Source organism: Molossus molossus, unplaced genomic scaffold, assembly GCF_014108415.1.
Source record: "Molossus molossus isolate mMolMol1 unplaced genomic scaffold, mMolMol1.p scaffold_m16_p_1, whole genome shotgun sequence".
Lineage (NCBI taxonomy): Eukaryota > Metazoa > Chordata > Mammalia > Chiroptera > Molossidae > Molossus > Molossus molossus.
The window spans coordinates 1,236,674-1,260,474 of record NW_023425344.1 but is presented as its reverse complement, the minus strand read 5'-3'; the positions used below and the strand labels follow the sequence as shown (position 1 = coordinate 1,260,474).

General features: G+C 42.4%; 1 protein-coding gene across 3 annotated transcripts; it reads left to right on the top strand.

Moving 5' to 3' along the window:
* Positions 1–4,517: 4,517 nt before the first annotated feature.
* Positions 4,518–23,481, top strand: HAUS3 (HAUS augmin like complex subunit 3). 3 transcript variants are annotated; one of them, XM_036243792.1, is made up of 5 exons: positions 4,518–4,533; positions 6,609–7,656; positions 9,136–9,575; positions 12,305–12,533; positions 23,161–23,481. In XM_036243792.1, the coding sequence occupies exons 2-5, from the start codon at positions 6,748–6,750 to the stop codon at positions 23,392–23,394; spliced, it is 1,812 nt and encodes a 603-aa protein (XP_036099685.1). In that variant the 5' UTR covers positions 4,518–4,533; positions 6,609–6,747; the 3' UTR covers positions 23,395–23,481. The 3 variants fall into 3 exon arrangements, with proteins under 3 accessions (XP_036099685.1, XP_036099678.1, XP_036099695.1); XM_036243785.1 differs by lacking the exon at positions 4,518–4,533 and adding an exon at positions 5,716–5,777; XM_036243802.1 differs by lacking the exons at positions 4,518–4,533; positions 9,136–9,575; positions 23,161–23,481 and adding an exon at positions 5,716–5,777 and having other exon boundaries at positions 12,305–12,406.
* The last annotated feature ends 320 nt before the right edge of the window (positions 23,482–23,801 follow it).

Genomic DNA, 23,801 nt, shown 5'->3' with positions numbered 1-23,801 from the left:
TCCCACACCTGCTGGCTGGCCACCACTGAGACCCCACTGTCACAGCTGCCCTCCTGGACAGGCACAGCTAGACCGGAAAGAAGGTGGAGGTCGAGGTGGAATACTCCCATGCACAGCTGTTTGCCAACCAGGAGCTTCTGCTTCAGGCATTCAGACTTGCCTCTGGCCCTAGGGCTGGGCAGTGCCTCCTGAGGACAGCTCAGCCCTTAAAGTACTCCGTGCCTCTCAGGTACTCTGGGCCTGCCTCTTCGTGCCATTCTTCACAGAGGCTACTGGCCCTCTGATGCACCCGAGAAACCCCTTTTGGAGCTGTCCTTAGCATCCCCAGAATGTCCTAGGCATGGCCTCTGCCCACCCCACCCCCCGTCAGGACCTACAGTGTGGGGAGGGGGTGTGCAGTGGTGTGGCCCCAGCAGAGGATAGCAGGGGAGCAAATGCTTTCCCAGAGTGATGGAGAGTTGGGTAGCCAGAACAGGGCTGCCACACTGGACACGCACCACAACAAACGGGAGACCCACCGACGGCTTTGGGGTGTCTTAGGAGTAGGATCTGAGTTCTTCCCTCCCACAGCAGCAGGCAGTAGTGCTCTGGCCTCTTGAGCCTGTGTGGGTCCCCCTGGAGGCACCCCTAGAAAACAAGGGACTTCCTATTGAGAACACAGCTGGGTCCAAATGTAAAAGGGGCATTTGAATTCCAAATGTCAGTGATTTAAAATCACCACCACGCCCTGGCCAGTTTGGCTCCGTGGTTGGAGACCTGCAGACCACAGTCCTGGGTTCGGTTCCTGCTAGGCGCACGTAAAAAAAAAAAAAATGAATGAAGGATAAACTCACCACCACTTTTTTACTGAGGGCAGGAGGGCTTCAGGAGCTGTACTAAGCAATTTAACATAGTTAGCACCAGTTTCATCTCCATATTTCAGGCCTGGGTTACAGCAAGCAACCCCCAAGTGGGCCAGAATGACTTCAGTGGTCTTGTTGCTCCCCATCATCTCCAGAATAAACCCAGTGCCTGCTCTGTCCCCATTCGCTCCTATTTCAACTGAGCCCACTCCCACCCTTGCTCCCCTGTCCCGCTGCACAGCTCAGCACCTCCTCTGGGAAGTGGACCCTGAATCTCCCATGCCCCTTCCCATCACATTTTCGCTGGGTTTATGGCCATTCAAACTAGGTGCTCATCTAATCTGGGTTTATCAGAGGGTGTTTTTCCTGTTGTTTCCTTTCATTCATTCCCAGTCCTAGAGCCAGGCCCAGACCCCCAGTGCACACAAATCCCATGGCATCTTCCCAGAATGTAAATGGGAATTTGCTACTTGCCCTTTTGGCTCACAGTGACTCTCAACCCTCCGGGTTCAGTGCCTTCTGCCTTCTCAAGCCCTTCACAGACCACATCCCCCCTCCCAAGCCCCTCTGCTGCCCCTTTTCTCCCACAGCCGTACTGTACCCTTCCCCAGGCCATCTTCATGAGCTCCAGAGTTTGAGGACTGAATGTCAACGTGGTAGAAGACAAACCCTTCTGCCACCCTCCTCCAACCCTGCAGAATAACCATGTCTTCTGCTATCTTCAGCACAGAAAGGATTAATAAGTGCCACTTTCTGGCTCAGCTGGAAACCAAGTCAACCAGCCATGTACTCTCTGGCCAGCAGGCCCAGGGTTCTGCCCTGGGGCAGGGGGCTCTCTGCCCCCAGCCCCTCTGCCCCAGAGTACCCTGAGCCAACTCCCTCCTCTCCCCAGTGCACCAGAGTCCCCCCTGCACCTGTCTCTCGCCACCTTTTGTCACGTTTGTTACTGCAGAATCAAGCTTCTAACATGAGCCTCAGAATGTCACTCCTCTGCTTTAACACGATCCCCACACCCTATTGATCGAAGAATGGGTTCCTGCCATCAGATGTCACTGAAAAATTACATCTAAAAACAAATGGTCTTTAACATCAGACTACAGTTTATTTTTATCTTTTGAATTTTTTTATTGTTGAAAGTATTACAGATGTCTGACTATAGTTTAAACACGTGAAAAGACATTGTCCAAAACCTAAAGTACTTTTTAATATCAGGAGAAAAAAGATTCCTACAGGAAGGAGAAAAAGCAAACAAAACACTTGACGCTGCAGCTGGGTTCAGGTCTGTTTAGTCTGTTACATTCTCCTGAGTTTTCTCAGGGGATTCACCCCTGAGTTCCCTTTCTCTTTTGATTCCATAAATAACCCCACTGAAACCTCAAATTATTTTGATTAGATGAAAGAGAGCCTGTCCTGAAGTAAGTATAACATATTTGCTTTCCTAAATTCCAAATGCAACCTCAAGTACATAAATGCCCTTATAAGTCAAGTTTGCAAAGAAAATTTCCAAGTCTGTATAGTTGAACCTATTGGGTCTGTCATTTGTGCTCTGGGGGCTGATACCATTGATTTTTACTTTATATTTTTATGGGGTTTTTTTTTTTTTTTTTGGCCCCACCAACATCTTTCAAACAATTAACTCGGTCAGTAATTCAAAACCACGTGGAGAATTTGTGGGCCCATTAAATGACCCAGGAGTCACTAGGAAAAGTGGGTTTCTAGAACAACCTCGTGTGCTTGGGGTCTCACCATCCTGTCCCCCAGGGATCTTTCTATAAAGTAGCCCATTTTCTTTCTGGCATCTTTACTACTGTCTCCTCTGAGTTCCTCCTCACAGTCTATAAATATCTCCAAGTTCCTCCCATCTTAAAACAAAACAAAACCCAAACCCTCCGCCAGCCCTGCATTCCCACCCCCTCATCTCATGTCTTTTTGCTCCTCCTGTCTCTCTCTCCTTCAATCTTTGCCTCCTCAGCAAACTTTTTTTTTTTTTAAAGAACTGTTTTGTTTTTTTTTTTGTCTTTTGTTTTTGTTGATCCTCACCCGAGGATATTTTTACACCGAGTTTTAGAGAAAGTAGAAAGGAGGGGGTAGGTGGAGAGAAAGAGATGAGAGAGAGAGAAACATCCATCATCATCGATGTGAGAGATGCATTGATTGGTTGTCTCCCATATGTGCCTGGGCAGGGGATCAAACCTGCAACCCAAATAGGTGCCCTTGAACCTGTGCCCCTTCCATGGGCAGCCCACACTCTAACCACTGCACCAGGTGGCCAGGGCTCAGCAGTTTTTTGAAGGCAGTTCCTGCACATCCTTCACTTCCTGCAAGCTAGCTGAACTCCTTCCTATCTCCTGCCCCAGGACAACCCCCAGGCCCTGTCCCCACCATTGGCTGATGGGGTCCCACTGGTCCAGGGGCTCTAACCTAGCCTTGCAGCCCACCTGCAGGATCCATTTACCCTCCCATTTCAGGGGTGGGCCCGCCCCCCGTTGGTTTCTCAGGTCATTTCAGGCTTTACTGTCTTTTAGAAGAGGATAAAAAAGTAAAACAAATAATCACTAGAAAGTATCTCCAACTCAAGATTAATTTGTGATATCTGCCTTAAAACAGTCTTTTCTTTTTTCTCACCTTAAACATATTAAGAAAAATTATCCAGAAAGACTTCTGCCCTTCCAATGTCACACTAGGGCATTCATTATCTAACAAGCCACCTTAGTCATTTGGTGTGGAGAGAATCCTTGCATATATTTAGACGTTGATTTGTAGAAGACTGGTAAATAAATAGACTAATTTGCCCGGTGCAGATGTACTAAATGAGTTCCGTCCAAAACGAATGAGAACCCCAAAGCTGCGTTCATTGCACGGGATGGCATCAACCAGGTTTGCATGGAACTTGGCAACCTTATTTCCGCGCTCTGTCCTTCGACTACACTCGGCCTGCTTCTGGCACTGGCTGGAAACAGTGTCCATACTGAGTTTAAACCGTCTTCAGAAGCTATGCTTTGAAAATGGGACCGTGGGGGAAGTCGGCTCTCGCTTAGTGGTCAGGTAAGGGCTGGCTCTCAAACTGCTTTCGAAATAGCGTTCATTTTGAGACTGTAAAGCGAGTCATAAAACAGGAGGCCGCCGGGCACTGCTCCGATCGCTCTAGGCCCACGACCCGCTCACTCGCACGACTTCTCCGAGGGGCTCTGACCGGACGCGGGCGCTGGGCCGGGGCTGCCCGGGTCACGCAGCAGGCGAGCGCTCGGGCTGGCTCGGTCCACGCTCCTGGCAGCGGGGCTGTCGCCTAAAAGCCTCTCACTAGGGTGCGGGGGTTGGGGTCCGAGAGCAGGGAGCTGGACTGAGCGGAGGAGCCCATCGCGCGGGGAGAGCACCGGTCTTCGGGGTGCAGGACGTCAAGGCCGGAGGGCTGCGCGAGGCCGAACCTCCGCAAGACTGCAGCCCGGACCCCAAGCGCGCCTGGCCCCGCCCCGCCTCGGGTCCGCCCCTAAGACAAAGCCAATCAGCTCGCGCCCTGTAAGGAGCTGCCCGCCCTCTGCGGCCCCGCAGCTTCCTGTTCCGCGCCTGCGCAGACGGTCGCCCCGCGGCCCCGACGGGGTCCTCTGCGCGCGCGCGGTGAGGAGCTCCCGTGAGGCAGTGCGAGGCGCGGAGTGCGGCGGCGGCGCGGAGGGGCGCGGCCGAGCTTCCCGAGGTGAGTCGTCGGCCTCGCAGTCCTGGGCGGCGCGGGCCTCGGGGCGGCGCCGACCACCGGCTGCCTCCTCTCTTCGGGCGCCCCTGGGGACTCCCTTCAGGAGCGCGAGGAGCCGGAAGGTGCTGTCGGAGTCCGCCGCTCGGAAGCCGGGACCAGGGGCGGGGACCGGCGACCGGCGGGGGCCGCGGGCGAGGGAGTGGGGGCGCCGGCGGGAGAACGAGGGGCGCGGGTGAGGGAGGGGGGGCCCCGGCGGGAGGGCGAGGGGCGCGGGTGAGGGTGGGGGGCCCCGGCGGGAGAGCGAGGGGCACGGGTGAGGAGTGGAGGCCCCGGCGGGAGAGAGAGGGGTGCGGGTGAGGGAGGGGGGCACCGGCGGGAGAGAGAGGGGTGCGGGTGAGGGAGGGGGGGCACCGGCGGGAGAGAGAGGGGTGCGGGTGAGGGAGGGGGGCACCGGCGGGAGAGAGAGGGGTGCGGGTGAGGGAGTGGGGGCCCCGGCGGGAGAGAGAGGGGTGCGGGTGAGGGAGTGGGGGCCCCGGCGGGAGAGAGAGGGGTGCGGGTGAGGAGTGGAGGCCCCGGCGGGAGAGAGAGGGGCGCGGGTGAGGGAGCGGGGGCTCCGGCGGGAGAGCGAGGGGCGCGGGTGAGGGAGGGGGGGCGCCGGCGGAGAGTGAGGGGCGCGGGTGAGGGAGGGGGGGCGCCGGCGGGAGAGAGAGGGGCGCGGGTGAGGGGGGGACCCCGGCGGGAGAGCGAGGGGCGCGGGTGAGGGAGGGGGGGCGCCGGCGGGAGAGCGAGGGGCGCGGGTGAGGAGTGGGGGCCCCGGCGGGAGAGAGAGGGGCGCGGGTGAGGGGGGGGCCCCGGCGGGAGAGCGAGGGGCGCGGGTGAGGGAGGGGGGGCGCCGGCGGGAGAGCGAGGGGCGCGGGTGAGGAGTGGGGGCGCCGGGCGGGAGAGCGAGGGGCGCGGGTGAGGGAGTGGGGGCGCCGGCGGGAGAGCGAGGGGCGCGGGTGAGGAGTGGGGGTGGTGGCGGCAGGGCGCCGGGGCGCGTGTTGTTGGGGTCCACTGGAGGCGCGGACGAGTGTGAGGAGCTGCACGCCCTGCCTGAATGCCTGCCGCGCTGCGGGGGCTCCAGTGGCGGGAGAACCGGCCTCCGCGGTGTGGTGCGGGCACCTGAGCCTCTCTCTTGCCCGCCAGGTCCTCCGTCCGGACGGCACTGGGCACTGGGGTGAATGGCGGAGGCAGACTCGGCCGCCCAGGTGAGTGTTTTCTGCGGACTCCCCGCAGAAGCTTCCAGGCTGGGAACTGGGGGTGCTTGGGCGCCCTCCTTTTGAATGAAAAAGGAGCTGATCTGTAAGGAGAAAGATCTCCTACCCTTTGAGAGTGGAGGGACCTGAGTGTTATGCTGAGCGAAATAAGCCAGAGAAAGACAGGTACCGCGTGATCTCACTATGTGTGGAATACGATTAGCAGATACGCTTACAATCAAAATAGATGCAGAGACGTGGAAGTCGGGAACAGGCTGGCGAACCTGGGGGGAAGGGGGGTAAACCAAAGAACTTGCATGCATAACCCATAGGCACAGACAGTGGGGGTGGGGGGGGCGACATCTGTAATACTCTCAAAGATAAAAATAAATATTTTTAAAAATGGAGCTACTGTTGTATACACTATAATGTATTTTAAGCCATTTATCTTCTGGGAAACGAGTCTTGTTGTTTTTTTTAAATATTTTTTTCCTTTATTGATTTTACAGAGAGAGGGAGAGAGAGAAACGTCAATGAGAGAGAACATTGATTGGCTGCCTCAGGCATGACCCCCACTGGGGATCAAGCCCACAAACCTGAGCATGTGTCCTGATCTTGAATCCAACCCGACCTCTTGGTGCATGGGGCGACCACACCTACAGGACAAGAGTGTCTTGTTAATGAGGTTCCTAATGTGGCAGTGTTCTGAATTACACCCTGATTGTTTATTTTGTTTCTTTCTGGTGAGACAGCGGCCTCTGGGCTAAATGGTGTCATTTGATATTTAGCTAAAGATACAGTCACCTTATTTGTGGTCTAACACTTGTTTTTTTTCTCCCTTAGGAGAAATCATTATATATTCTAAAAATATTTTCCCCCTTTTCTGTGGACTTAAAATTAGTTTGGTTTGTATTTGGATTTGTTTTCAAAATATCAGTACCATAAATCCATATCAGTTACCAAAAATTAGCGGAGTTAAACCATGAGTTGTGGAAAAGATTTTGTGGAAACATTAAAAAAAATTGATTATCCCAAAGCTGATGTTCTTAATGGGGAAGATTTTGACTGGTTGTTTGAGACTGTTGAATACCAGTCATTTTTGAAGTGGTTTTGTGGGACAGTGAATGAACAGAACGTGTTGTCTGAAGAAGAATTAGAAGCTTTCAGCATTCTTCAAAAATCAGGCAAGCCCATCCTAGAAGGAGCAGCATTGGATGAAGCTCTTAAAACCTGTAAAACTTCTAATCTGAAGACACCTACCCTGGATGACAAAGAGCTAGAGAAATTAGAAAATGAGGTTCAGACTCTGCAGAAATTAAAGAACCTAAAAATTCAACGACGTAATAAATGCCAATTGATGACTTCCATAACTAGGCACAAATCTCTGAGGTTAAATGCTAAAGAAGCAGCAGCCACTAAAAAGCTGAAGCACAGTCAAGGAATTCTAATTGCTATGATTAGTAAGATTAAGAATGAACTTCAGGCTCTTACAGATGGAGTTGCAAAACTGATGATGTTCTTCAGACCTTCGAATTTGGGTCAAGGGACAAATCCATTGGTGTTTTTATCCCAGTTTTCCTTGGAAAAATACCTTAGCCAAGAAGAGCAAAGCACAGCAGCATTAACTTTATATACCAAAAAACAGTTCTTTCAGGGTATACATGAATTGGTTGAAAGTTCAAATGAAGAAAATTTTCAGCTTTTAGATATACAAGCACCATCTACTTGTGATAATCAAGAAATCCTTGAGGAGAGACGGCTAGAGATGGCTAGGTTGCAGCTAGCATACATTTGTGCTCAGCATCAGTTAATTCACTTGAAAGCACGTAATTTGAGCATGAAGTCAAGTATAAAATGGGCGGAGGAGAATCTTCATAGACTCACTAGCAAGGTAAGTGATAAATGAGGCTGGACTCATTGTAATAGTTAGTAATGGAGGATACAATATTGATATTAAAGTTTCAGAAAGGGGGATGTAATAAGTCATTACATTTTCTTTGTTCAGTGCTTAGTCATGAAATGGTAAGTGTTTCATACAGATAGATCCTCATTTTAGTGGAGGACAGAAATAGTAATTATAATCCCAGCCACATTATGTAACTAATTTTAAACAAAAGTATTTTTGTATTCTGAATTTGAAATTTGTATTGATTTCAGATACAGATGCACTGAAATTTCCTTTGTTATGATGTATGAACTTTATTTTTATGAGTAAAGAACCTTATTGCTGTGTTGTGGGTATTCTGCCTTGTTTGCTCTGACCAGAGTATGGTGCTAATGAAGTTAGAGGTTCAGTTCAGTGAAATGAAACCCTGATTCTTTGTTGAGAATGTATAGCTGTATGACAGATATTCACTTGCTGTCTTGGAAAGCTTGCATTCTTTGTAATTTAACCACTAGATAGTTGAGTAAAAATGCAATTTTCTGAGCCCAGGCTGGTGTTTGGTTGGTTGGAGCATTGCCCCTGATGCACCATTCAGTCCCTGGTCAGGGCACACACAAGAATGAGCCAATGAATACATAAATAGGACAGATTGAGGTTTCTCTCTTTCCCATTCCCTTCCCTTTTGTTCCCTCTCCCGTCCTCTCTCTTTCTAAAATAAATAAAATTAAATTAAAAAATTTAAAAAAAGCCCTGGCCGGTTTTACTCAGCGGTTAGAGCGTCCGCCTGCGGTCCGGAGAGACCCGGGTTCGGTTTCCGCTAAGAGCATGTACCTCGGTTGCAGTTTGTCGCCAGCCCTGGTTGGTCGTGCGGGTGGCAGCCACTCAATGTGTCCCTTTCACATCGATGTTTCCCTCTCTCTTCCTCTCTCTCCCTCCCACTCTGTCTGTACAAAAAATGGAAAAATGTCCTCGGATGAGGATAAAAAAATAAAAAATAAAAAATAAAATACAACTTCCTGAAACTGAAGACCAGCACCAAATTAGTTACTGAAATTGACAAACTTTAGAATAATGTTTGAAGTCCTGTCATTCTTTAGAATTGCTAAAATCATCCGACAAACTAGAAGAATAGCTACTGAGATTATTTTGATTTTGAGAAAAATTTAAATAGCATACATTTGTAATCAGTAAGTACTGTGCTACTCATTTTTATTAAGACAAGCATGACAAGATATGTATTATGGTAGCCATTACTGTATATATATGGTTATAATAGTATTAAAATTTAGCAATTTATACTGGCTTTACCCTTGACTTGGTCTACACTTTATCTTTTTAAACTATGCTTTTTTGGCTTTTGTTAATAGGAAATTATTTTTTTATTGAGGATATTATCTGCTAACCTAAAATGGAAAGTGAAAATAATTTCAAAACTATTTGAATTTTATGTATACAGTTTGAAATATAATTGTTTTCTTTGTGTAGGCTCTTGGGAAAGATAATTTGGATGCTAAAATTTCTAGCTTGAACAATCAGATTCTGAAACTTGAAGAACAAATTACTGATATAAAAGACAAAAGTTTGCCTACTGTGGTAAAAGAGAATGCTCAGTTATTGAATATGCCAGTTGTGAAGGGAGATTTTGATCTGCAGATTGCCAAACAAGACTATTATACAGAAAGACAAGAGTTAGTTTTAAATCAGTTGATAAAGCAAAAGGCATCATTTGAACTTCTGCAGTTATCTTATGAAATTGAATTGAGAAAGCATTGGGACATACATCGTCATCTTGAAAATTTGGTTCAAGAACTTAGTCAAAGTAATGTGATGCTCCACCAGCAATTAGAAATGCTAGCTGACCCATCAGTATCTCAGCAGATAAATCCAAGGAATACCATTGATACCAAGGATTATTCTACTCACAGGTATGCTTCATTTTTTTCTGTAGTGAGTAATTATTTTTTCTTTTGTGTAAAATACTAGAGTTTGAACTGAAATTGTGGAAAGTTACAAAACCTCTTTGCACTCCATTTTTGGCCTTTTTATTCTCCCACTTAAAAAAAAAATGTTTTTATTGATTTTTTTAAAGGGAGAGAAGATAGAAACATCAATGTGAGAAACATCTATTGGCTGCCTCTTACACGCCCCCTACTGGGGATTGAGCCCAAAACCTAGGCATGTCCCTTGACTGGGAATCAAACTGGAACCTCGCAGTTAATGTGACAATGCTCAATCCACTGAGCCACACGGGTCGGGCTATTCTCCCACTTTTATTTTTATTCCTCTCCCAAGGATATATTCTTTCTTTTGTTTGTTTGTTTGTTTGTTTATCCTCAGTCGAGGACATTTTTCCATTTTTTGTTCAGATGGAGTGGGAGGGAGAGAGAGGAGGGGAGAGAGAGAGCAACATTGATGTGAAAGGGACACATCGAGTGACTGCCACCCGCACGACTAACCAGGGTCGGGGACAAACTGCAACTGAGGTACACACCCTTAGTGGGAACCAAACCCCGGTCTCTCTGGACCACAGGCTGACGCTCTAACCACTGAGCCAAACCGTCCAGGGGCCGAGGCTATTTCCTATTTATCATTAGATAGAGTGGGAGGGAGGGAGAGAGAGAGGCAGAAACATTGATGTGATAGAGCCACATCGATCGGTTGCCTCTGTGTCACATGACCAAACCAGGGCCACAGTCGAGGTGCGTGCCCTTGACCAGAATTGAACCTGCAACTCATTGGTCTGTGGGCCGATGCTCTAACCTCTGAGCCAAAACGGCCGGGGCTATTCTCCCTTTTATATATGTCTTTTTCTTTTTTAATATTTTGCTCCCTGTTGCCATTCATGTTAAATATGGAAGTAGCTTCTGTAGAGCTGAGAGGATTGGGTTGCTTTGGGTTGGAGGAATGAATATATACCAGGCCTTACTTACCTTGAGCACCATTATTATTTTAGATTTGGTGCAGGAGTTTAACTCCAGCATGACTCTTGGATACAGCTTAGAGTATAGTAGGAATTGCTGGGCAGAGAATTGACTCCATTTGGAGAAGGTAGTGGTAGAGGAGGAGACATCAATTCTGTGTCTAGTTAGGTGAGTCAGTGAGAATGAATGCTAGCCTTTTCTGGATGTCTAAGCAATTGATGATACAGGGCAGGGATACTGAAATTGTGGGGCTAAAGTAGTCAAAGGCCTCAAAAATCTGGATCCTACTCCTGATTTTTCTCTAGGACCAGAGGAAAATTATCTAATCCTTTGTTTTTTTTGTTGTTGAGGGGCATATATAGGGCTGCCTCATTACACAGTTTCAGAGGGTGACATTGATGTCATGAATGGTGGCCCCTGAAATTGTATAGTTCTCATAAGAACAAAGTTTTATCAAGTCTGTTACAACTTGTTTAAATAATCAAATATTATATTTATAAGAAAAAGAGCAGATTCTTTGTAGAAGATGCTGCCTCTCATTTTTCCATTCGCCCAGTAGGATTTTTCCGCCACTAATGTTTGAAGTGTTAAAGTGGCTTCATGGCTCATCAAGAATTTAATTTGTGCCCTGGCTGGTTTGGCTCAGCCGTTAGAGCTTCGGCCTGCGGTCCAGAGAGACCTGGGTTTGGTTCCCGCTAAGGGCATGTACCTCGATTGCAGTTTGTCCCCGGCCCTGGTTGGGTCATGCGGGTGGCAATCACTCGATGTGTCCCTTTCACGTCGATGTTTCTCTCTCTCTTCCTCTCTCTCCCTCCCACTCTATCTGAACAAAAACACGAAAAAATGTCCTCAGGTGAGGATTAAAAAAAAAGGAATTTAATTTGTGAACTAAATATAGACAAGACTGGTGTAACAAGTTCACTATTACTATTTATGTAGCTCATTATTGCTTTTTAAACATTTTACTTTTTTTTTTTTTTTAATCCTCACTCGAGGACATTTTTTCTTTTTTTGTTGTTCAAATAGAGTGGGAGGGAGAGAGACGGGGGGAGAGAGAGAGAGCGCGCACACGCAACATCGACGTGAAAGGGACACATCCAGTGGCTGCCACCCGCACAACCAACCAGGGCCGGGGACAAACTACAACTGAGGTACGCGCCCCTAGCGGGAACCGAACCCACGTCTCTCTGGACCGCAGGCCAACGTTCTAACTGCTGAGCCAAACCGGCCAGGGCTGCATTTTTTTTTATAGTTTCAAATTTTCTTTTAAATCTACCACAATCCTTTAACATCGGTAGATATTAATGTGAAAATTAAGTCTCAGGTTGACCTAGGTCTTACATAACAGCCAGAACTTAGACCAAGGGCTTCTGTTTCAAGTTTGTTGCTGTTTCTACTACATCATAGTTGTATTCTGTGAAAGAATTGTTTTCTTGGTAGGTATCTCTGAAATGTACTTTGTTTGAAATAGGTTAATGGCAGTTAAAGTAAAAAAATTTTGTATTTTTTATATGGGAAAACGGGGGATTCAGATACAATGATTTGAATATATATTTCTCTAATGAGATAGTATTTTAGTTGGATTGTTTTCAGTTGCTTGGTTTAACAAAGCAGACAGATTCGTATTTTTTTAAGTTACTAGCTGTCCCCAAAGATGTCCCCACACAGTGGATCGTAATTTTGAAAACTGACTTGAGGATTTTTTTCTCTTAATTTTTATTTTCACATTTTAGGCTTTATCAACTTTTAGAAGGAGAAAATAAGAAAAAAGAATTATTTATAACCCATGAAAACCTGGAGGAAGTGGCTGAGAAATTGAAACAGGATGTTTCTATAGTACAAGATCAATTGGCAATATCTTCTCAAGAACATTCTTTCTTTCTGTCCAAACTGAATAATGATGTGGACATGCTTTGTGATGCTTTGTATCAAGGAGGAAAACAACTTTTGCTTAGTGATCAGGTGGGTACTTGCCATAGTAATTAAAAATGCTTTAAAAAATAATATTCGGCCCTGGCCGGTTTGGCTCAGCGGTTGGAACGTCGGCCTGCGGTACAGAGAGACCCGGGTTCGGTTCCCGCTAAGGGCGCGTGCCTCGGTTGCGGTTTGTCCCCGGCCCTGGTTGGTCGTGCGGGTGGCAGCCACTCGGTGTGTCCCTTCGCATCGATGTTTCTCTCTCTCTCTCTTCCTCTCTCTCCCTCCCGCTCTATCTGAACAAGAAGTGTCTTCGGGTGAGGATTAAAAATAATAATAATAATAATATTCGTTGTAAAAGATACTGAAGAAAATGTTCATGAGGAAAATATTACTTGTTGCCCTAATACAAAGTTTATTTTCTTATATCTCGCATTTTTTTGTTCACATGTAAATACATTTTTCAGATAGTTTTGATAATGCACACAAAATTTTTTAAATTTATAAAATATTTCAGACATATAAGGAAATGTAATGCTAAGAATTAAAAAACTAAAACTAAAACCACACCTGTATATTTTTTCACCGATCTTAGCAAAAAGCACATTGGAGTTATATCTTTAAAATACTGTGTATAGCCCAACCGGTGTGGCTCAGTGGTTGAGTGTCAACCCATACACCAAGAGGTCACCGGTTCAATTCCTGGTCAGGGCACATGCCCAAGTTGTGGGTCAAATCCCCAGTGGAGGGCATGCAGGAGGTGGCAAATCGATGTTTCTCTCTTTCTCTTTTCTTTCCTGTCTAAAAATCAATAAAGAAAAAAAAACAAACAAAAACATAAAATTCTGTGTACACTTATAGAATGTTTCTCCTAATAGCATTCATCTACTTCTTCAAAGAGTAACTACTGTGCTTAATTTTATCATTTTCTTTTATTTGTAGTTTTTTCAGATAATGTATATATTTATATATTCCTATACTATAAAATTATATGTTTTGAACTTTATATACATGTATTACTTAATAACTTGCTTGTTTCTTAATATAATTTTGAGATTCATCCATGTTATGCAAAGCTATAGCTCATTTATGGTTATTTTTTTTATTTAGCACTCCATTGTATGAAACTCCATACTTTAATTATTTGTTCTGTCGATAGATGTTTAGGTTATTTCCAGTTTCTGCTATTATAGATGACACTGCCATGGATAGTCTTGTTGCTTGTCTTGTAGCTGCACATTCATGTGCATGTACACACACACATGCATGCACTCAATCTCACTCTCAGTCAGAAGTGGAATTGATGGATCACAGGTTCAATTTCACAGGGTTCATCAAATTGTTTTCCAGAATGGTTGTGCGGTATTGTACCAGCAGTGTCTAAGAGATGCTATTTATCCATATCCTTTTCATCATACTGCATTTTCTGATTTAACATTTCTCTTAATCTGTGGATACAAAGTAGCATCCCACTGTGGTTGTAATTTGCATTTCCCTTATCAGGGAGGTTGAGCTTCCTTTCAGTTGTTTACTGGCCATTAATCTTTTTCTGAAAATTGCTTGTTCATCTCCTTTGCCTGTTTTAGGTTATTTATTTCCTTTTTAAAAATCATTTGTAGGAGATACTTATATATTTTAAATGCCAGTCCTTTGTTATTTATTTGTGTTACATGTATTTCTATTTGTGGCTTGTCTTTTGTCTTTACAGTTTTTTCGTTTTGGGCTTTTTTTTTTTGGATTTTAACTTTGATATTATTTGTCACTCTTTATGGTTTGCTCTTTTTTATTGCTTGTTTTGTATGTCTTGTTAAAGTTTTCCCTTAACATCATAATGAAAGTCCCTTTTACTTTATTTTAAGGTTATACTGTTCAATTTTAATACTTTAATCCGTCAGGAATTTATTTTTATGTATGACATGAAGTAGAGTTTTAATTTTATTTATTTTTTCCTCTTTGAATTACCAAATTGACCCATCACCATTTTCCAAAGCATACTAATTTAAAATCATTGTCTTTTTGGTGAAGGGAACTTCTTATCATTATGAATAAATAATTCTTAAATGTTATTTGCTTTCATGTCTATTTTGTTAGGTTATGTGGACACTACCATTTCTGAACCTTAAATTGTGTTTAAAGTCTAAAAACTCTTTAGAGGACCTAAGTGATTCCTATCTGGACCTTAATTCTAATCAAAGGTTCTTCCATTCTGGACCATCCTGATCTTAAGATTGTTGGTGTCCTTTTTTTTTAATCCTTACCTGAGGACATTTTTCCATTCTTTTGTTCAGATAGCATGGAAGGGGGAGAGGGAGGGAGAGAGAATGAAACATCGACGTGGAAGGGATACGAGTGGTTGCCACCCGCACGACCCAACCAGGGCCGGGGACAAACTGCAACTGAGGTACATGTCCTTAGCGGGAACCGAACCCGGCTCTCTCTGTACCTACCGCAGGCCGATGCTCTAACTGCTGAGCCAAACCTGTCAGGGCTATTGGTGTCCTTTGAGTCCTAAGCCTATTATGAAGAAGTTTTTCTGTTTGACCTCCCATCTTCCATGGACCTTGGACTTTGACTTTTCTCTTATTCATTTTGTCTCAAGAACTATAGGTTCCAGTTTTCTAAGATTGGCAGTTGCCCTAGAGTAAAACTGCTCCTGGGCTCCCTTACCAATATGGGTTGTTTTATGGACATCCAGTTCTTTTTACTGTCTTAGCATCTTTGTTGTTTTCAGAAAGCTTTTGTTTCATTTGACCGGCTGGTGTGACTCAGTGGATTGAGTGTTGTCCCATGGACTGAGATGTCCTGGTTAGATTCCCAGTTAGGGCACATGCCCGGGTTGTGGGTTGCAGGCTTGATTCTCAGTGGGGGATGTGCAGGAGGCAGCTCATCTATGTCTTTCTCACATCGATGATTCTATCTCTCTCCCTTCCTCTCTCTCAAAAACAAAAAAAAATTTTAATTTATTTTTCTTTATTGATTTTAGAGAGGGGTAGAGAGAGAAACATTGATGAAAGAGAACATCAGTTGGCTGCCTCCTGCGTGCCCCCCAACTGGGGATTGGGTCAACAAACTGGGCATGTGCCCTGACCGGGAATCGAACCAGCAACCTTTTGGTGCATGGGTTGATGTTCAACCACTGAGCCACACCGGCCAGGCAAAAAAATTAAAATTTTTTAATTAAAAAAAACAACATTTCGTTTGATTTTTTAAATATTTTGCCTTTTACATTTTTTTCCTATAGGAGGATTGATCTGAATAACTAGTCTACCTTTCCTTGAAACAGGAAGGCTTGTGATTAGTTTTTTAAATGATTTTTAAAATCTGGTAAGCAAAAATTTTTTTTTTTTATTGTGGTAAAATATACAAAATGGAAACATTTACCATTTAATCTTTTTTTTAACCCTCACCCGAGGATATTTTTACATTTATCATCAGATAGAGTAGGAGGAAGGGGGCGAGAGAGAGAAACATCGATTGGTTGCCTCCCACACCACTGGCCAGGGCCGGGGACAAACCACAACCGAAGTATATGCCCTTGACTGGAATCAAATCCAAGACTCGGTGGTCCGCGGGCTGATGCTCTAACTACTGAGCAAAACTGGCCAGGGCACAATTTAACCATTTTAAAGTGTACAATGCAGTGCTGTTAAGTACAATCATAATGTTGTGCAACTGTGACCAATACACGTTTCCAGAACTTCTGCATCTCCTTCAATCCCCACTCCTCCTCAGCCCCTGGTAACCTGGGTTCCACTTTCTAACTCTGAATTTGATTGTTTTAGATACCTCATATAAGTGGAATCATAAATACTTACTGTTTTGTGTTTGGCTTATCTCAGCATACTGTCCATAAGTTTCCATCTGTATTGTAGCATGTGTCACAGTGTTATTCCTTTTTATGTCTAAATATTAATTGCATATAATATACTACATTTTGTTCATCTGGTCATCTGTTGAAGGATACTTGCATTGTTTTCACCTTTTGGCTGTTGTGAATAATGTAGCCATAAACATTGGTGTACAAGTATCTGAGTCCCTGTTTTCATTTCTTTTGGGTATATACCTAGGAGTGGGATCGCTGGATCATGGTATAATTCTGTTGAACTTTCTGAGAAACTGTCAAACTTTTCCATAGCAACTGTACCTTTTTACATTTCCACCAGCAATGCACAAGGGTTCCAGTTTCTTCATATCTTTGCATACACTTTTATTTTCTTTTTAAAAAATATATGTAATAGTCATCCTAATGGGTGTCAAGTGGCATCTGTGATTAGTTTTTTTAAACTTTTACTGATTTTGTCTTGTTTCAATAGATAATTATTTTATACAAATCCATGATTGTGGATTTCAGAAATTTTGTAGTTCTATCAGTTCTTTCAAGTTAAATCCAAATTTAAAATTGTAGTGAATTATTATCCTGCTGGATTTAGTTGCAGTGAATTGAACCATTTAGCATTACATAATGAACCTCACTATTCCTGTTATGCTTTCTGTCTTAGCATTCTTTTTGTCTGATATTAATATTGCTATACCATCTTTCTTTTGGTTAGTATTTGCAAGGTATATGCTTTTTACCTTTACTTACGTATCTTTTTTATTCTTTTTTACATAGCATTAGAACAAAAACATTTTCACTTTAAATATTTTTACAGATAAACAGCTTAATTGTTAATAGTAAAAAAACCACAAACTTATTCTTTGAGCATAAATAAGATCAAAAAAAGCCATAAGGAAAATAAAACTGGTTGTGCCCGGCTGGTGTGGCTCAGTGGATTGAGCATTGTCCCATGGACTAAGAGGTTCCTGTTCCATTCCCAGTTGGGGCATATGCCCAGGTTGCCGGCTCAGTACACAGTCGGGGGGCGGCATGCAGGAGGCAGCTGATTGGTGTTTCTATCTCTCTCAAAAATCATTGAAAACATATTAAAAAAATAAAACTGGTTGTACTCTAATCATTATCATCAGGCCAGCAAGGTATTTTTACTACAGACAATAGGATTAAAGATGGAAGTAACGTTGTTACACAGGATTTGTTTTTAAAAATGTTATCTAGTATGGGATACTTCCTTTATTCTCATTTGGGAAAAAAAAAAAAAAGTTATTCCTCTGTTCTCAAAAATGTGGTTCTGCCAAAATTTTTTTCTGAAAGTATGTATTATGGTTAATATTGGGCTATTATCATCTATTCTTTTATATATATATATATATATTTAATTTTATTTTTGAGTTACATATCACATTCAGTACTATTTTGTATTAGTTTCGGGTGTACAGCATAGTGGTTAGACAGTCACATACTTTACAAAGTGTTCCCCTGATATTTTTATTACTCACCTGGTACCATACCTAATTATTACAGTTTTATTATTGACTATATTCCCTATGATGTACTTTACATCCTGACTATTTTGTACTTTACTACTTCGCCTTTTTTACCCAGTCTTCCAACCCTTATCCCCTTTGTCAGCCATCAATCTTCTCTCTATGTATGAGTCTGTTTCCATTTTGTTTGCTCATTTATTTTGTTCTTCAGATTCTACATATGAGTGAAATCATAGGGTATTTATCTTTAGCTGTCTGACTTATTTCACTGAGCATAATATCCTCTAGGTCCATCCAATATTGTTGCAAATGGTAATATTTCATTCTTTTTATGGCTGAGATATATTCCATTGGATATATATACATGCACCACAACTTTTTTATCCACTCATCTGTTGATGGGCACTTGGGTTGCTTCCATATCTTGGCTATTGTAAATAATATTGCATTGAATATGGGGATGTATATAGTCTTTCGAATTAGTGTTTTGGATTTCTTCGGATATATATCCAGAATTGGAATTGCTAGGTCAGAAGGCAGCTTCATTTTTAATTTTGAGGAACTGGTTTTTCCATAGTGCATTCTCACCAACAGTACATGAGGATTCCCATTTCTCTACATCCTTGCCAACACTTGTTTGTTGTTTTATTGATAGCCATTCTGATAAGTGTGAGATGATATCTCATTATGATTTTAATTTGCATTTCTTTGACAATTAGTGATGTTGAGCATCATTTCATATGTCTATTGGCCATCTTCATGTTCTCTTTGGAGAAGTGTCTATTCAGGTCCTCTGCCTGTTTCTTACTGGATTGGTTGATTTTTTGGTATTGAGTTCTTTAAATTGAGTTGTAATTCTAGTTTGGTCCTGGGAGGAGGTAAATGTAACTTCTACCTACTCTGCTGTCATCTTGGATCTCTGATTGATTTTGAATTTTTTGGTTTTGTCAGGTACTAAAGTAAAGTACAAGTATATATTAATTGAAGACTATCCACTACTGAATTAACTTACCAATTTTCCTTAAACGGTTTTGGACTTGTCTGTAGAACAATTCTAAATAATTTTCTTAATTTTTAATGTTACAGTACTCTATTGATTTAATTACTGTGTCATAATCTCTGTAACCAATCCACCATTGTTGGATACTTTGACAGTGTTTGTTTTCTTTTGTTTGCTCTTGAATGACATCATGTATATTTTGTGTATGTAGCTTTTTATTACTGAGTACTTTCATTTGGATGGATTCTTGGAAGTAGGATTATTACTGAGTACTTTCATTTGGATGGATTCTTGGAAGTAGGAGTTTTTTTGTTTGTTTTTATTGCCTTTGATACTGCCATACTGCTTTTTAAAGTAGTCGTACCTATTTACAATGCCACCAGCACAATTTAAATGTCTACTGGAGACATTTGATTGTATAATACACCGTCAGTTTATGAATTGCTAAGAAAAAACTGTTTCTATTAAACTGACACAATGATTTTTAATTTAGAATTTTTTTTTTTTAATCCTCACCCGAGGACATTTTTCCATTTTTTGTACAGATAGAGTGGGAGGGAGAGAGAGGAAGAGAGAGAGAGAGAGAAACATCGACGTGAAAGGGACACATCGAGTGGCTGCCACCCACACGACCAACCAGGGCCGGGGACAAACTGCAACCGAGGTACGTGCCCTTAGCGGGAACCGAACCCGGGTCTCTCCGGACCACAGGCCAACGCTCTAACCGCTGAGCCAAACTGGCCAGGGCAATTTAGAATTTTTATTATAAGATACCATTTAGGCCCTGGCCAGTTTGGCTCAGCGGTTGGAGTGTGGGCCTGCAGACCAGAGAGTCCTGGGTTCGGTTCCTGCTAGGGGCACATACCAAAAAAAAAAAAAAGATACCATTTAGGTGTAGATAGACATAATATTTTTATCATATTTTGAATATACATTAAAAAGAAAAAACAAGCCAATATAAATAGAGTATTTCTAAAGCGGTTAGAGCATCAGTCCTCAGACCAAAGAGTCACAGGTTTGATTCCCGGTCAAGGGCACGTACCTCGGTTGCGGGTTCGATCCCTGGTTTTTGTCAGGATTGTGCAGGAGGCAACCAATTGATGTGTCTCTCACATCGATATTTCTCTTCCTCCCTACCTCCCACTTTATCTAAAAACCCAATGGAAAAATACCCTTGGGTGAGGATTTACAAACAAAAACCCACAAACAAACCAATAATCAAATTAAAAATGGACTTGAATAGATATTTCTCCAAAGAAGACATACAAACGGCCAACAGGTCATCAGGGAAATGCATCAAAACCACAATTAGATATCACCTTAAACCTATTGGCTTGGCTATTATCAAAAATACAAAAGACAGGAAATATTTGTGAGAATGTAGAGAAAGGGAAACCTTTGTGCACTGTTGATGGGAATGCAAAATGGTGCAGCTGCTTTGGAAAACAGTTTTAAGGTTCTGCAAACTATAGAACTACCATATAGCAGTCCCACTTCTGGCCATTTAAACAAAGGAAGTGAAATCAGAATCTCAGAGAAATCTATGCACTCTCATGTTCATTGCATCACTAATCATAATAGCGAGGATATGAAAACAACCTAAATGTCATAGTGGAGAAATGGATTAAGAAAATGTAGATTCATACACTGGAATATTAGCCTTGAAAAAAATCCTGCAATATGTGACAAGTTGCATGAACCTTGAGGAAATGATGCTAAGTGAAATAAGCCAAGCTATAAGGACAAATACACAATTCTATTCAACATACATAAACTTAGTCATAGAAGCAGAGTAGAGCGATGGTTGCCAGGAACTGGAGAAGGTGAAGTGGAAAGTTGTTAGTCAGGGATAATGTTTCAGTCATGCAGGATGAAATTTCTCGAGATCTGCTGTACAGCATTGCGCCTATACTTAACTGTACTCTTAAGAATCTGTTAAGAGGGGAAACTTCCTGTTAAGTGTTTTTATCACATTTTAAAATGTTGATACAGCATTTCTTCTGTTTCTGAACAATTACATGATGCCCTCCAACATAAAATGCATGTTAATTTCAGATATGCTAAAATGTGAAACATTGTATCCTAAAATAGGGTGATTTTATTTTATAAGGGTATCATTATTTAATGTTTCTCCCTAACCCAGTAAGGTACAAAAATGCCATCCATATCAATTTTAACTTACATTTTTATTGTTAATGAAATTGAACATTGAATCAGTGTCTGTAGGAGTATTATTTTAGCAACTGTTGTAAAGATCTTTAGTATTGAAATTAAAGGTAAGATTGTTGTTTCTCATGGTATTCAAGTTTACCAAATTTTCCTCCAAAGGAGACCATTTAATGTAGATATTACCTGCCTTTTTTTTTTTTTTTTTTTTTTAATATCCTCACCCAAGGACACTTTCTCCATTTTTTGTTTAGATAGAGTGGGAGGGGGAGAGAGAGAGAGAAATATCGATGTGAATGGGACACATTGAGTGGCCGCCACCCGCACGACCCAACCAGGGCCGGGGACAAACTGCAACTGAGGCACGTGCCCTCAGCAGGAACCGAACCCGGGTCTCTCTGGACCACAGGCCAATGCTCTAATCGCCGAGCCAAACCAGCCAGGGCATTACCTGCTTTTTTAAAAAAATGGAGTTTAAGTATTATTCTCTGGAATTTATGACATGTGCTAAGCTATCATTCTTGAACTTGTACATTAGTATCACTAGGGAGCCTGTTGAAATGTAGCTTCTTGGTCCTGTTGCAGAGTTTGAGTAGCTTAGTGTGGAGTAAGGTACAGGAATCTGTTTATAACAAGGGCCCCAGGTTATTGCATGCTTGTGGCTTTTGCTGAGAAGCTGTGAAAGGTTATGAGGTAGTTGGAGCAACAGGCTTTCTGAGAACCTCTTTGGTAATAGTAGCTGTAAATTTTTAGGAGTCGAATACTTGATTAGAAAGCCATGGAAACTTGTTAATAAGGTGCTTTTAATGTTAGGGAGTCAGGAGGATTGTTGAATGTCACATAATTTTATCATTTACAAAAATTGGAAAAGACAAATGGAGATTTTTGTTGCAGTAATTTTTTTTCCCTTTATTGATTTTAGAGAGAGAGGAAGGGAGAGGGAGAGAGAGAAAGAAACATCTATGAGAGAGAACATTGATTGGCCACCTCCTGCATGCCCCCCCAACTGGGAATCAGACCCACAACCTGGGCATGTGCCCTGATGGAACCGGTGACTTCTTGGTGCCAAATGCATAGGTCGATGCTCAACCACTGAACCACACTGGCTGGGCACAGTAATTCTTTTTTTTTTTTTTTTTATCCTCACCCAAGGTCATTTTTCCATTTTTTGTTCAGACAGAGTGGGAGGGAGAGGAAGAGAGAGACAGAGAGAGAGAAACATCAGTGTGAAAGGGACACATTGAATGGCTGCCACCTGCATGACCAACCAGGGCCAGAGACAAACTGCAACCGAGGTACATGCCCTTAGCGGGAACTGAACCCAGGTCTCTCTGGACTGCAGGCCGACGCTCTAACCACTGCGCAAAACTGGCCAGAGCACACAGTAATTTTTTTTATTGGTAATTGCTATTCAGAGCTATCTCAGTTTCTCTTATGTCTAGAATGAACAGATTAGGTTAAAACAAGGTTTGTTAATCAGAATGTAAGCCCTGGCTGGTTTGGTTCACCTCCTACTCTATCTGAACAAAATATCAAAATATGTCCTCGGGTGAGGATAAAAAAAAATCAGAATGTAAGCTCCACGAAGGAGGTGGTGTTCTTATAATCATAGAGTCTTAAACATTGTGCTTGGAACATGATAGGCATTCAGTAATATTTGTTGAATGTATGAATATGCAGAACAATTTTTACGAATCAGATACTCTTCAGTGAGTAAGAGTTTGCTTTGAATCACTTAAAATTGCCTATTGGAAGTTGTTGCAATTCATCTTTTAAAATGTATACTAAACCTATGGATTTTTTTGTTTGTTAATCCGTAACTGAGGATATTTCTTATATTGTTCTTTAGAGAGAGTGGGAGGGAGGGAGTGCGAGAGAGAAACATTGATGTGACAGAGACATATTGATTGGTTACCTCCTGCACAAATCTCAACCAGGGCTAGGGATGGAAACTACAACCCAGGTACATGCCCTAGACCGGGAATCGAAGCTGAAACCCTTTGGTGCAGGGACCGACACTCTAACCACTTAGTAACACAGGCCGGGGCAACTTACAGATTTTAAATTGAGGTTCATTTGTTGCTAAAATTGTGAGAATAATTATATCATTTATATTCTTTCCATGTAAATTACGTTTTAAATTTATGATTGGTATTGCAATTAAAAGCATTTTTATTTTCCTTTTAGGAGTTAACGGAGCAGTTTCATCAGGTTGAATCTCAACTGAACAAACTAAATCATCATCTTACTGATATTCTTGCTGATGTAAAGACAAAAAGAAAAATTTTGGCATCTAATGAACTGCATCAAATGGAAAGAGAATTATATGTATATTTTTGTAAAGATGAAGATTATCTGAAAGATGTCGTGGAGAATTTAGAAAACCAATCAAAGATTAAGGCTGTTGATCTTAAAGATTGAAAATTACTGAAGACTGAGTCTTTACTATATATGCTGTGTTTTAATGTTTTACATATTAGGAGAATATAGCTAATAAACAGTACTAAAAAATTAAACTTGAGGTCAATTGAACATTTAATTTAATGAATTTAAGTATTGTATCAGTTTGTTTTTTTCTTTCTATAATATGTTTGTTCAGTGTATTAGCGCTTTATATGACTTGAGCATTTACTTGGTGGCACTTAGCCCTGGTAGCTTTTTACTTATAGGGAAAAAGCATTACAGTAGCAGTCCCTTTATCTGCAGTTTCCGCTTTCTTCTGTTTCAATCACCTGCAGTCAACCACAGTCTGAAATACTAAATGGAAAATTCCAGAAATAACTAATAAGTTTTAAAGTTCCCACTATTCTGAAGTATGTGATGAAATC

Coding starts and splice junctions, on each gene's coding strand:
- HAUS3 (XM_036243792.1), top strand. CDS start 6,748: ATGAGTTGTGGAAAAGATTTTGTGGAAACATTAAAAAAAATTGATTAT. Junction 9,576..12,304: donor AAGGATTATTCTACTCACAG/GTATGCTTCATT, acceptor TTCACATTTTAG/GCTTTATCAACTTTTAGAAG. Junction 12,534..23,160: donor AACTTTTGCTTAGTGATCAG/GTGGGTACTTGC, acceptor TTTTCCTTTTAG/GAGTTAACGGAGCAGTTTCA.